The sequence below is a fragment of the Mchenga conophoros genome, linkage group LG5 (genome assembly GCF_057382185.1).
Source record: "Mchenga conophoros isolate Kocher_MC1m ecotype Shallow Benthic linkage group LG5, M_conophoros_male_GT1.1, whole genome shotgun sequence".
In the NCBI taxonomy this organism is placed as follows: domain Eukaryota; kingdom Metazoa; phylum Chordata; class Actinopteri; order Cichliformes; family Cichlidae; genus Mchenga; species Mchenga conophoros.
The window spans coordinates 17,329,246-17,343,269 of NC_140530.1; the positions used below are offsets into that span (position 1 = coordinate 17,329,246).

The window sequence follows — 14,024 nt, forward strand, 5'->3', positions numbered from 1 at the left end:
CTGATATTAATTCTTGGTTTACACAAAGTAAAATTTCTTTTGCATTTTATTTCTGTGTTGTTGTTGTTTTTATGCTGCTTTAGGTCTTTTCAGTGACCCATTCATTTCACAGGGTTAAACATTGACACAGCAGAAGAAAGTTGTTTTAAAAGAATTCTTACCAAGTTAAAAGCAAAGAGAAGAAAAGGGATTTATTACACAATATTAAATGTGCTATGACTTGAAAAGCAAGTGTCAAAAAACTACTTACTCACTTATTATAAGTGGAATATATTGTTAAGCATACAAAAGCTTGTCTGGAGCACTCTTAGATAATCATTTATTTTATTAGAGCAAATATTACAAAATTCATTACTGTGTCATTTTGTAAAAACAAAAAAACAAAAATAGAGATGTTGTACTTAATTAGCTTTCAAATGCACCATCAAAAAACAGGTCCACCAAAAAATGTCATTGAAATGTTACATAAAATACACATTTTATGTTAAAACTTTCACATTCAGGAGAGCAGTGATTCTCAAACTGTCGGGGAGTTAAAAGAACATGAATTTTCTTTTCTTTTTAATTTAACAAACCCAAAAAGAGTTTGTGAATGCTATTACTCTGAGCTTTATTTAAGTAAAAATCCACTGTTCATTATTAATAATTGTTTGAAATTGTGGGTCCCGTCCTCTTGTTAGCTAGTTAACTAGTTTGAGAGCCAATGAATCAGAGAAGTGCAGCACTTCTCTACTTCACAACTGCACAGACGCGTTTCCATTTTTCATATAATAATAAACACTGACATCCTGTGGTGACAGATTGGGCCTGAAAAAAAAAACAGCCATTTGAGTCATCTCAGCATCAGCAGCTGTGCACGTCTCAGAGATGGTTGGCATAGCCTTCCTCATTGTCTGCAGAGTCAATGGTTTTTGTTCGCTGAGTTTGCACGGAAGCATACAGATCAGACACGGTGGAGAGGGCGTCCGTGTTACCGTCATCCTCCTTCTCTGACTCCGGTGGCTCCCCTAACTGCATTACATCTGAGTACTGTATCTGCGGACAGCTGTGACCAGCCTGCAGCCTGGGGCCCTTTAAGGTCAGGTTGGCATAGCAGTCGTGGTTTTTGGACTGGAAGAAGAAACAAAAAACAATGTAAACATGATCACACTTCAATGCAATGAACTAGTAAAACTCTCCTTTCTGTCTGTGAAAAGACTTTTAACTAACTAAATTTAATGCTTGCGATGTTTTAATATAAGAAAAAGAAGTGTAATTTCAACAGTACATCTCAATTTTCTTATGTGATAAAGAAATGCTGCTTTAGTAGATGAAAGAAATCTGTGAGTGCAACTCTATGCTTTTAAATTGTAAGAAATACATATGTGCTTTTCCTCATCTTTTTAAAAATTTTTTTGCTGTGGATCCACTGTAAAAAAAAACAACAACAGAAATTTCCTTAGTAGATATTTTAAAATAATAATATTTTTTTCATCGTTTAATCATTTAGCTATTATTTAATTACTTTGGTTTAATTGGTTTATTATCACTGGCACTGGAGAAGCCTTTATTGGCATGAAAAGGTATAAAACTGAGAGTTAAAAATTAAATAACAATTAAAAATAATAAAGCTATGCCCTTCTTCACATTGGGCCAGGCGGCCAGTTTGGAGTCTTTTCTGGGCCAATTCTGGATCCCAGGCCTTATGTTTGACACCCATGGGTTAGTAGGTCTAGACTGACCTATGCTAGAGGACCACTTTTCATGTTCCTACTATTACCTAATCTAATATCATACAGCTGTATTTTACTTTTTCTGGAGAGATATTGTCATGAAGGTTTAATAACCTGTATGAACAGACAGAGAGCCCAAAGTGAAGCCAGAATAAACGATCTCAAACCAAAGAGTTTCAAAGAATCTACCTGTAAGTCTGATCTGACTCTCCGCTGATACTTCCCATTTGAAGAGCTGAGTGATGAGTGAGGGGGATTGTCTTCTGTTAACAAAGTTACGCCTGTGGAGAAATATCATCACGCTATAATCTGATACAAGTGTACTAAAGCATGTGCACAGCCAGACGCACGACCGCTTGCACCTACTTGTTTGCAGGTAGCTTACGTTTCCATAAATAGGATTTTCTTCCATCTGCCTCAAGCTCTGACTAAAATTGGGAACACAGAAAGGAAAACGGAGTTCTTCACATGCAGATCTGTTTTACTGTAATTTGTTAACAATAAAAACCACGCTACACACCTTTGCCGTCTTCTCAGTGGACATCTCCATTTTCCTAATACAAGATAAAGATGAATATATTCACAACTGGATTGTTTTCAGGGGGTTTTGTGTTAATTCCCATAAAATGCTGACTTTAACTTGCATTTGGATTTCTGATGTATTTTTGTTACAGGTAAAATGTAAAAATGTTACATTTAATTAAATCTGGTCAAATCAAATGTATTTGATTGATATGCATTCAGTTTATACAAGCACTTTTTTTTAAATAATTGAGTATTAGAATAAACAACTCTTTGATAATATATTTCAGTTGCATTTTACTCAAACTATAGTGTCATGTTTACTGTGGGTGAAGAATCTTTTTTTTTTTTTTGAGTGAGGATAGAGTAAATAATGTCATTACCTGAGCCAAATTTTGATACACAACAAAAAATATTCCATGCCAGTGAGATGATCAGCGCTGCACTGAGAACGCCTAAGGTCGCTTGTAATTCCTTAGATAAACAACCCAACTGTGAAGCTAGAAAAAAGAAAAACAAATATGAGTCACTTTAAATTAATAAACTATGTTTGAGCAACACTCACTGACCTCATAGTTAATCTCATGCATGAAGACAGAAAACTGCTATGTATGTTTTTAAAAAATCAAAAGACAGTTTTTTTTACATAGCTGTGTCTTTAACTTTCTGTCCATCCATCCACTGCCTACCATTTACACATGTGCTCATTGTAGAGCTCACAATCAACTTAATGCAATGTGTATGAATTGTGAATTGAATGTGGGAAGAAATGGAAGCACTGTGAGAAAATGACTTAGCTTCACACAGAAATACCCTACTCACAAAGTGAGTGCTGTGCTTCATCACTGCACCACGCAACACAGAAAGCTAATTTTAGCAATTTGGGACGCCTTTTTTTCCCCTCTTTAGTTCACATTTTAAACAGATATTAAATAAGTGACTACTACTGATAATAACAATATTAATGAAGAATAACCATCCATGCATCATGTAAAGTTTTTAAAATATGAATAAACAAAATAAAAATTGTTTTTTTTTATATATCTCTTTAAAAAATGCAGAACTAGAGGTACATGCTTGAAAGTGGATTGTTCAAACAATGCTGAAGGAAATTGGGCAATAAAGCAAAATGTGAAAACATGCACAGCATCAGAGTCCTTGAGCAATACATCTACACCAGCACTGAGCAGCAGAAAATGTGGTTTTGCTGAGAAACCTGCATGCATGGATGTGTGATGTGTGCAATGTTTGCTGCAGGAATACAGACCGAGCAAAAGCATCTTGGGCGCATTTCCTACCCCAGAAACCATTTGCAGTGCTTTTTGATATACTATGTTTAACATGTTCCTGAAGCCTCATCGATCTCTAGTGAGTTAAAACATTCAGTCGACACACTGTTGGTTTTTGGTTTGCCACTGAATCACATAAAAAGCCTGACTGTAACTGTAACTCTTAACTGTGTAGCTGTGGTGTGCAATATCTCGTATAACTTTCAGCTGAATTTTGCTCATCTTCACCGTGAACGAAGGAGCACTTTAACGTGTTTGGACTCTGCAGTGGTGGAAATGGGTCCACATTCTGCCCGAGTAATATCTGGTGCATAGGATCTCTGTTACAAATCTAAATAAATAATTTAGCTTTGGTAATGCATCGCCTCATTAAAATGAGACACATTCTACGATCTTACACAGTATTGCTTTTTGCCTTTGGGCAAACTGCACCGTCCTAATTAAACTGCTGATGCCTCTGAGCGGCTGATGCCTTGTGTACAGACTCACAGCATTCTGTTTAATCAGAATGCTGTGAGTCTGTACACAACAGACACTTCACTTGTCAGCTGTGAAGGCGTGGGAGAAGCTGTGTATAAAAGAAACCTACCTTTTAGTAAGCTCAGTTTTGGGGGATTTTCTTTGTTTGTTTTTGGTTGCTGTGATCAGTTATTTAAAGCACTATTCACTGATTTAAAAACAAAGTTGGAAACATTTTTATCATCCAGCTCCTGCCCCCTTGGCTGAAGTCCTACTGACTCTAATTTTGGATATGTTTCTCTCTCCGGCAGCATCTCAGGCAGGGGTGGGCGGTTAGTTTTCCCAAGGTGCCACATGAGAAACTGCAACTGCTAGGGAACCAACAAGCTGAACAGTTCTGCGCTATATTAATTACATCTCTTTATAAGCTTATTGGTGTGCCCAGTGTAGTTTAATTCCTGGAATGATCTTTGTCACATTGTGCCAGACAGCATACAGTTTATTTTTCAGCACTTTATTTTTTCAAAACTTTAAAATTACATCTGGAAAGTACTGAGATTCTGTTAAACGTCTGTTAGAGCAATAACAGAAAAGATGGGGAAGTCCCACAAAAGCTGCTAATCAAAATGCAATCTGATATGAAAATCAACCTTTTTTACTCCCTCTAAAGTCAAACCAGTAAAGCTTAATTCAATATAAAAGCAACATAAGAAGCATCACAAGCACTAACACTAACCATCTTTATTTATAAATAATGTAAAACCTGATCTAACTCTAAGGAAAACTCTTGGCTTACATTACTGTGAAATCTAACGATGTTTGTATCTTCATTCAAGACTTACCTTGCTGAGTGGAGCTGCAATTTTCTGCCATGGCAGTGAAGTTTAACCAAGGACAATCCAAACTATACTCTGAAAACAAACGTCTACTAAATCTTTTACACCTGTACTCTGTCTTTGACAAGCAGTTCTACAGAACTCGCTGCATGTTTGTGCTCACGCAGTATGATGTGACACCAGCGTGTTTGCTTTTTTTTCTTAAAGGACTGTTACAGGATGTGTGCTTTTGCAGAAAACCACAAACTTTTTTTAGACTACAAGACAGATCAGGTACCAAGGCTGAAGACCTGCCCTTTCAGTGTTAAGGAATACGACATGAACACGTTTGATTTAAGGGGATATATCCTTTTTACTTTAAATATCCTGAAAAAGACATTTAATTATCTTTGAGGCACTAAATATAATCCTTTAATTATTTCACACAACATCTGGATACTATGTGACAACATATTAAGAATGAGAGCAAATTCTCTCCGTGGAGATAAAAACATTTCTAGTGGGGACAAATATTTGTAACTACTACAGCACAAACTCCAGTGGTTATGATTTTTACACATGTATGCATACAGATAAAAGAATCCATGAAAAGCAGTGATTTGTATATGAAAAATAAATAATAATAAAATGAGATTAAAAAAATAAAAATGCTAACTACGACCTTTAAAAAAGAAAAGTGTTTAATAAGTGCAAACGACTAGGAAATTTAGACATATGAGGTAACAGATGTCAGTGATGGAACTTGGAAGCATCCTGTCAAAGTAATGGATCAAGTCATAAACCAAAATAAATGGTATCTTTGTTGTAATCCTGCAGATGTCTTTATATATCTTTAAAGTCAGTCGTGAGCTGCTGGGTCAAAAATATGCCAGTGGCCATGACAGAAAGTGAGGTTAACCAATTATTCTGGTAACAGTCTGACACATTCAGCACATGGTGGTGTTCACTGATTTAACTTTTTCATGCTGACCTCTTTACTTGGCAACACACACCTTAAATTAGTGGTTCATATTTCATAGCTGCAACATCAGACAACAGGAATTAGAGCAGCAAGAAGGTGTTAATGGATGTGTTTACAAACCAGAGGCCCAGTTTTTTAAGTCCCATCCTAGTTTTGGTCACTTTGGGGGTAAAATATGAGTTTTTAGCTCTCTTAGCATCTTATTCTCATATCATCCAGATAAATCTGTTGGTATTTGGCTTTCGGTTTGTTCAAATCACTGTCAGACGTAAGACGAATATTTGCATACATTCTGGGAATTAATTTCATCCGGTTCAGCAATCATTCTTCAGGATTCATTTATAGTGCTGAACTGCAGCTCCTAAATCTTCTGCGTACAAACGTGCAGGAGCTGGCAGCCTGCTGATCAGCCCCATGTCAGCAGGCTGAACACTAGTTCAGGATGAGAGGAGCAAATGATAAGACTCTCACGGTCCATTTACTGAAGGAAGCGTGGGTTGAACACGCAGACAGCAGTGCAGTCATTTATTTGCCTTCTTCTGTGTATAAAGTGTCACATTTTGAATATTAAATTAAACCAGATGTGGGAAGGATTGTTCCAATCATCCTTTTGGGCATCTGAGTTATTTTCGGTTTAAACATTGATTCAAAAGTTACTGGTGCTGACATCTGACATGGATGAAAATTCAGTAAAGAGTGGCTCAAGACATTTAGGCTGTCTTAGCTATCCCACCCAACACTGGGTGAGTTATTCTTCTGCAAGGAGTGTGGGCTATAGGTTAAAGCATGTCCACCTTTATACCACTGCACTCAAGCAGATATTTAAAGTCATGGATCTGCTCAACCAGGCAAATCCAAAATGTGAGATCTTTTCATAATTTGTTAAAAGGAATGGCGCAGAAAGAGCTGTTACACTGTTAATTAAATGGACTAACTGAAGCGCTGCTCATCACACTGTATGTATAATATCCTAGCTGTGTTACTCCATCCCGCTGCTTATATTCTCCACCTATAGGATCATTCTAATGCTACAGTGTATTTATTAATAGGAACAAATAAGACGAAGGAAACTAAAACTGACAGTTGTGGGAATGCTTGTGTTATAGTTAGGTACACCGGTCAAAAACACATAAAGCCACATTAACCACAGTGCGTCAGAAACTTTCCGTTGTAAACAACTGCAGAGGTTTTCACTTGTATTAAGAGAGTTTTTGAGATACCACCATGCTATCTGCTATGCAGACATTAATTAATTAATTTTTTTTATCTTCTGGTTTGTCTACCTTTGGCTACCCTCTTGTCACTCAGTGTGGTTTATCAAAGTCAGTCCCAGTGTTAGAAATTGATGTAGAAATCTATGTACATGTCTTGTGCAACACCGCTTCCAAAAAAGTTAGGACCCTGCGAAAAATGTAAGTAACAACAGAATGCCAACATCTGCAGATCTCATGAACCTATATTACGACAAAACAGAAAACATCAAATGTTTAAACTGATACAATTTCATGAAAAATATTTTCATTTTGAATTTGATGGCAGCAACACATCCCACAAAAGTTAGGACAGGAGCAAGAAAAGGGCGGAAACGTAAATGTTGGGACTAAAGATGGGCAGAGGTTCAACAGTTTGCAGAGAACTGTGTCTACAAAATGTGGAACAGTTTCAAAATAAAGTGCATAAAATGTTCATCATAAAATGAGAAGACTGAATACCTCCTAATCTACAGTCCACAACATCATCAAAAGATTCACATAATCTGGAGACCTCGCAAAGAACAAGGCTGAAAATCAGTAATGCATATTTCAACAAGACAATTTACATTTACATTTATTTACATTTTACACAGGGTCACAACTGTTGTGCAGCCTCATGTGCAACACAGACATGTCACGGTGTAGCCTGTCATATACTGTCATATACATTAAGCTTTTGGATTATATTTAGCCTTAATGCGAATCAAGGGATTTTAATGCCTCACCCACCTCCATTCGTGTGCCCCTGGCCCTTCATAAAAACATGGTGATTCAACTTAATGTTCCTGTTATTAACGTTTTAGATGCTGGTGCAAAATAAAAAGCCCTGAAAACAAACAGCTGTTATACACAGTCTACTTCACATCCACATCCAGCCCAACGACGGTGTTAAAGATGGACGACGTGGCTCCACTTCATCCACGCTACAAAGTTTGTTTGTTTGTTTTTCCTCTAGGTGGCGGTAATGCACCACTAAGCTCTACGCACGCGCCATGAAACATGGAGAAGAAGAAGAACTCCTCTTACCCCGCCCCCTCCTCAGCTCCCGTCCTCTACTCCTCAAACTGCTGATGTGGTACTAACTTCAGCCTCCACCTCTGCAAACATGTTCAACTTCACATCAAAACTTTTGCTGCTTTTTCTCCTGGCCTTCCCCTGCGGTCTGATATCAGTTGGTAAGCATTTATTTATGTATTTATTTCACTTGAAAGCAGGCAGATACATTTGTAGCCTCACTCCGCTGCTGGTCAGAAGTTTTTCGCCTAACATATTGACGTGGCACAGTCAGGGGGCGATCCGACAGCTTTCTCCACAGCTGGGTCAGCTGCTAACGTGAATATAAGGCAGGTTTTATTCTTAAACATCTAGAGATATACAATAGTCTGTCGCTTTTGTTGTGAATTAAAGAAAAAGCGGTCTTTTTCTTCGTAAGAAGAAATATATACACGTCACGCAAAGTTTAGTTTCCCTTTGGAGCCACAGAGCAGCTTTTTTAATACGAATGTATGAAGTGGCCGAGGATGTAAGAGCAGCTGGAGGCTCCCTCTCTTTTCTGGGACACGTCACCATAGATAAGATGTTCGTACTGTTTGGCTCTGCTGGTTTCTGCCCTGCTGACACACATTCAAGTGTCTTTGCTCCTGTTTCATTGAAATTGGAGGCAAGGTTGCCAGATTTATTACAACCGCTTTTTATTTGATTTTTCCTTGCTTAAGTGTATATTAGATTTTCGCCCACATTTCCATTGCTTTTCTTCTTTAAATAACCATCTATCACTTCATCACGTGACTTGATACAGACATAATCTGACATAAATTGCTATGAAATAAATAAATACTGTCTGTGTGACGATGATGGCCAAATGCATCACTTTCTTGTCTGTTTTACACACTGAATTAACAAAGATTACAAGCTCAGATTGTCATATGAAAACTGCTAAAACATTTTTCATGTGTGTTAACCAGCATCATTCCCGTAATCCATTCATGTCTTCACTGTGGCTTCTGACTCGCAGGCCACGTTTATGCCGACTCAGACTCGGCCGAGGACATTGTCGAGGACTCAGATGCTGCAGTAGATGAAGAGGAAGATGATGAAGATGTCCTTGTTGAAGAGGATCAGATGCAAACCTCGGTATGTACAGTGATGGCGCAGCACGATTAGGCATACTAGTGGTGGTTTTACAATGTAAAGTTGTGTGTGTCATCAGGAAGGACACGAAGATGACTCCGACGAAGCGGCGGACAAACTGTTAGCTTCTCACCCTGATGCCGACACGACGATCATCTTCACCACGGGAGAAGGTTGGTCTCACTGGTTTTGTTAATAATTGCTAGAAAACTAAAGCAAAAAGCTTAATTAGTTGTTTCATGGTGTAGAAGCCAGTTTTGTGGCCGTGTTAAACACATGGTATCTTCACATTTGTGTTTTTACTTTTATTCATTTTTTACTTCTGGTCATGACACTTTTAGAGTTTCCTGCCAATGAAATTGTGCGGTTCCTGGTGGGTTTCTCCAACAAGGGTAGTCAGGAGTTCACCGTTCAGTCATTGGAGGCCTCCTTTCGTTATCCCCAGGACTTCCAGTTCTTCATCCAAAATGTAAGTGACACAATGTGCCGCATATCCTGCTGTAAAATGTTAATGTAAAAAGTTCATAACTAAAGAGATTTAGCTATGAAATTAAATGTTATTGGCTGCCTTTAAGGCCGCTCATGGTGTACATCTTCCACCTCTAACTACCACATGCACCAGTATATAAAATGTAAGAGGTGAGATGGGGCTGTTCGATATAACGATATATATCGGATGACGATATAAAAACTATCGTTTCATTTTACGCTATCGTTTGTTTCATGGTGTCGCAAAATAAACTGTTTACGGCAATATTTTTTAATCGTTTTGATGGTCACTGTAGTGGGTATATTAATTTCTTAAAGTTCTCTCTTTCTCTTATATTTAATATAACCACACTACTGACAGACAATCGCCTGTTTTTATGCGTTGTCGTTAGCAACAGCAACGGTAAAACCATCGCATGTCCGCTTGTTTATGTTCCACATAAACCTTTCATAATAAAGCTCAACATCCTGTTGAGACTTTTCAAAATAAACTGAATCACGTATTAACGGATGAGGAGCAAAAAGAGCCGCCAGGTGCTAAAAAATAAACCTTAGACTCAAACGTTAGAACAGGCTTTTCCCCGCAGCACGCCGTGTAATAAATGCTCACAAAGAAAACAGCGGCCGTTACAACTTATGTCTAAAAATGTATAGTTTCAATTAAAACACTCAACTCCAGGTACATGACACGCAGCTGGAAACATTTCACACAAGTCGAGCTGCCTGAGATTCACAGAATTTACAGAAAATGTTAAATTTTTGTGATTTATATCGTTATCAGACGATAGATGTCTTATATCGGGATATGAGATTTTGGTCATATCGCACAGCCCTAAGGTGAGAGCATTTGCACTGAGCGCCTCATAACTCTGGAACAACCTGGTTGACATGGTTGGTCACTTTTTTTTAAGTCATGCCTTTAAACCTTTAAACATACTTTTATGGCAAGACTTTCCCTGAGTTTATATCAGGGTTTAGGTTTCTTTGAATTCTCTTTTTATTTCCTATGTTCATTACTTCTGTTTTATTCTCTTGAATGTTGAGAAATGCTGAAAAAATACATATAAACACTCTCTATTCCTTTCATGTCTTAATGAAAAATAAAGTAAAAAAAATGTTAAGGGTGGGATTGTACATCCATCCTTTCTTCCATTTATCCAGTTCAGGATCGTGGCAGGGGCAGGAGTCTATCCCAGCTACCACAGGGCGACAGACTGGTGACCTCTTGGGCCGGTCGCCAGTCTGTTGCAGGGCTAAAACACGCAGACAGCCATTCACACTCACATTCACACCTATGGGCAATTTATAATCCCCAGTTAACCGAACCCCACTAACTCCCACATGTCTTTGGACTGTGGGTGGAGGCCAGAGTACTCTGAGAAAACCCACACAGACTCAGGGAAGAACATGAACTCCACACTGAATTGTGTAACAGAACAACTTAAATATCTGAATGATGCAGAAACATTAAAGTAAAATGATGTTTATTATATTTGTGCACATGCTCTCTTCATTTGTGAATTTCCCATTTCTGGGACTAGCAAAGGCTACTTTGTTTAGCTTTAATGAAACCTCAGAAATGGCAGCACGGTGTTAGAGATCAGCACTGTTGCTTCAAAGCAAGAGGGTTCCAGGTTCCCGGAGCGTTTCGTGTGGTGTTTGCACATTCTCCCCGGATTCTCTCCGGGTACCCCAGCTTTGTCTAAAGACGCTGATGTTAGGTTAACTGAGGAAACCAAACTAGCTCATGTCATACTTTCAGAAAATGATTTCTTAGTGTTTTGTGTGTTTATAGTTCACAGCTTTGCCCCTGAACACTGTCGTCAAACCACAAGCTCAGGCCTCCTTCGAGTACTCCTTCATCCCAGCACAGCCAATGGCCGGTCGCCCATTTGGACTTGTAATCCTGCTCAACTATCAAGACACTGAGGTAAAATAAGTGTTATTGTTTTAAAAGTTTATTTATTTATTGTTTTTACTGAGAGAAGGTGGGAGGGGGTAGAATGTGAAGATATCAGGCAGTAACTGTCAGGAATATTTTTCACAGCACACCTAATGATTATTCATGATTCATGAATATTAAAAGCCTTGAAGAAATCTTCATCAGCACTACATTTTGTTAGCAACTTTTTTTTTTTCTCTCTCTCTCCCATAATTTGGATTTCCAGGACGGTCCTTACTGTCATCATTTCCCCCTGCTGAGCTTTGACTGCTTTTTTCTGCACTATTAACAAATACTGAGTCATTTTAATGACACGTTTTAAAGAGAAGCTCCTAAATTTTGTTTTCCCTGTTTGTCTTTTGACTTCTCTTTTGTAAAAAATAAATTTAGGGCAGCGTGTTCCAGACTGCCGTTTACAACCAGACTGTCACCATCACTGAACGAGAAGAGGGACTGGATGGAGAAACGTAAGCTTTTCTGCTTTTTATTATGTAAAGGCAAAATTGAAAACGCAAATGAAGTGTTTTGTGTCTTTTTAATTCCACTGGAGAAAAAGAAAAATGGAAATGTCCAAAATTGTATTTGTCACGTCGTTTTGGCACATCCGGCTCTCTGCAGCTCTCCCAGAAGATTGCACTACATGTACAAACCTGCAAAAGGAGGTGTGAAATTGTCACAAAGAGACTCGCAGCCAGGATTGTGCTGCTGGTGTAAGACGTGCAAACTGTTGGCAGAAATATTAGTCGAGCTGAAGACAGCGTATTCCTTCTGGGAAAAAAAATCGAACATAAAATTTGCAATCGAGGTTGATAAATGGAGAAATCTGGCTTCTTCTTGTTTTTTGTGCTCTTGTGTATTTGTAACTTGGAGTTTTTGCTTTTATTTGCAGAATGTTTATGTACGTGTTCCTGGCGGGACTGGTATCCCTGCTGCTCTTCGGGATGTACCAGGTCCTGGACTCGAGGACGGTATGTGCTCGTCATCCCTGGCTTTTCTGTTTTTATCTAAGGATATTTTGTCTGCCTATTAGATGAAATGAGGCGCATCTTTGTAAATCAGTGTAAATGTGAAGAAATGTTTCTGGTAAAGTCAGCATGATGGTGAATAAATTGGATTTAACATGACATAATGTGGTCTTTCTACCTTTGTGTGTGTTCTGCAGAAAAAGAGGCTTTCTGTGAAAATAGAAAAGGGCACTGCTGGAATAAATGATGTGGACATCAGCTGGATTCCTCAGGAGACTCTTAATGCCATGAGTAAGTTCATTTTGCCCAGCTGTTATGATTACACTGCTCCACTCACCCTCTGCTTTGTTTTGTTTTCTTACTGTGATTTTGATTTCTGAGTATTTGATCCTTACTTCCTGTGTTTCAGACAAGGCTTCCCCTAAAGCATCCCCCCGGAAACGAACCAAGAGGGCGGCTGGGACAGACCAATAAACGTGCTGGCTTCCCTTTGTCGTTATAATCTTGATCAAACTTTCAGAACACCTCGCAACAATAACTCAGTTCAAATTTACAAAGAATGCAAATGTCTGGAATTCAGTTTTTGAAGCAGATTTTTTTTTATGTTTGAGAATCGGAGCTCGATACAGTCTCAAGGTATTACATGCTGAGAGGATCCTGTGCTCTCATTGGACCATGACCATTTAAACACTAAGAAGACTGAACTGTGGCTCATTTTAAAGGGACTTTTGTATCTGTGTGTGTGTGTGTGTGTGTGTGTGTGTGTGTGTGTGTGTGTGTGTGTGTGTGTGTGTGTGTGTGTGTGTGTGTGTGAGAGAGAAAGAAAGAGATGTAATGGGAAAAATAAGACAATCGGTAATTAAGATTACAAGGGCTGGCTTGAACTGCCTTCTTGAAGAGGGTTGAATTTGAGTTTATTGCCACTCCTTTTTTTTATTTATTTTTTTTTTTATTTTATTTCCGATAATAACAATGAAAATATCACAGTCTTCTCTATCATCAAACCCTTCTCTGCCTTATCTGGTCTCTTGCAAAAAATGCCGTTTTTTTTTTTTTTTGTTTTTAATTACCACACATGATTCACACATAACGTCCATTAATGATTTTATGTTTTTTAAAGTGGTACAGTGGCAGCTGCAAGTGCAAATGTCGAAACCATGTGTCTCAGTGTCTGTGCAAGTCAATTTTGCCGCCTTACTCCTGAGCAGAGCATTCAGTCAGTGTTAGTGATGCGGTCTGTCACGCTGTATGTCAGTATTTGTGATGCAACGCCTTCTGAAAAACAATAAAAGGCTGTATTTACTCAGATTATCTTTGTGTAATATTAAAAATTTGTTTGATTGTGAAAGTGTGCAGAAAGAAAGAAAAAATCAGGGAAAAGACAAATGCTACATGTTTCCACAGCATTCCACAACCTTTCCACATTTTCCCTGTGGAACAAAGTAAATCTTTATTTTCCCAACCTC

General features: G+C 38.2%; 2 protein-coding genes across 2 annotated transcripts; one reads left to right on the top strand and one right to left on the bottom strand.

Moving 5' to 3' along the window:
• Positions 1–302: 302 nt before the first annotated feature.
• Positions 303–4,973, bottom strand: LOC146574223 (uncharacterized). Its single transcript, XM_085275540.1, has 6 exons — positions 4,825–4,973; positions 2,618–2,734; positions 2,233–2,266; positions 2,079–2,140; positions 1,902–1,993; positions 303–1,110 (listed from the first exon to the last, which is right to left on the bottom strand). Exons 1-6 carry the CDS (start codon positions 4,853–4,855, stop codon positions 862–864), a joined length of 585 nt encoding a protein of 194 aa, XP_085131666.1. The 5' UTR covers positions 4,856–4,973; the 3' UTR covers positions 303–861.
• A 3,084-nt stretch (positions 4,974–8,057) lies between these two features.
• Positions 8,058–13,869, top strand: LOC146574224 (translocon-associated protein subunit alpha-like). The gene is made up of 9 exons (XM_085273697.1): positions 8,058–8,207; positions 9,047–9,165; positions 9,242–9,335; positions 9,504–9,631; positions 11,447–11,581; positions 11,984–12,060; positions 12,483–12,561; positions 12,756–12,849; positions 12,968–13,869. The coding sequence occupies exons 1-9, from the start codon at positions 8,138–8,140 to the stop codon at positions 13,030–13,032; spliced, it is 861 nt and encodes a 286-aa protein (XP_085129823.1). The 5' UTR covers positions 8,058–8,137; the 3' UTR covers positions 13,033–13,869.
• Positions 13,870–14,024: the final 155 nt, after the last annotated feature.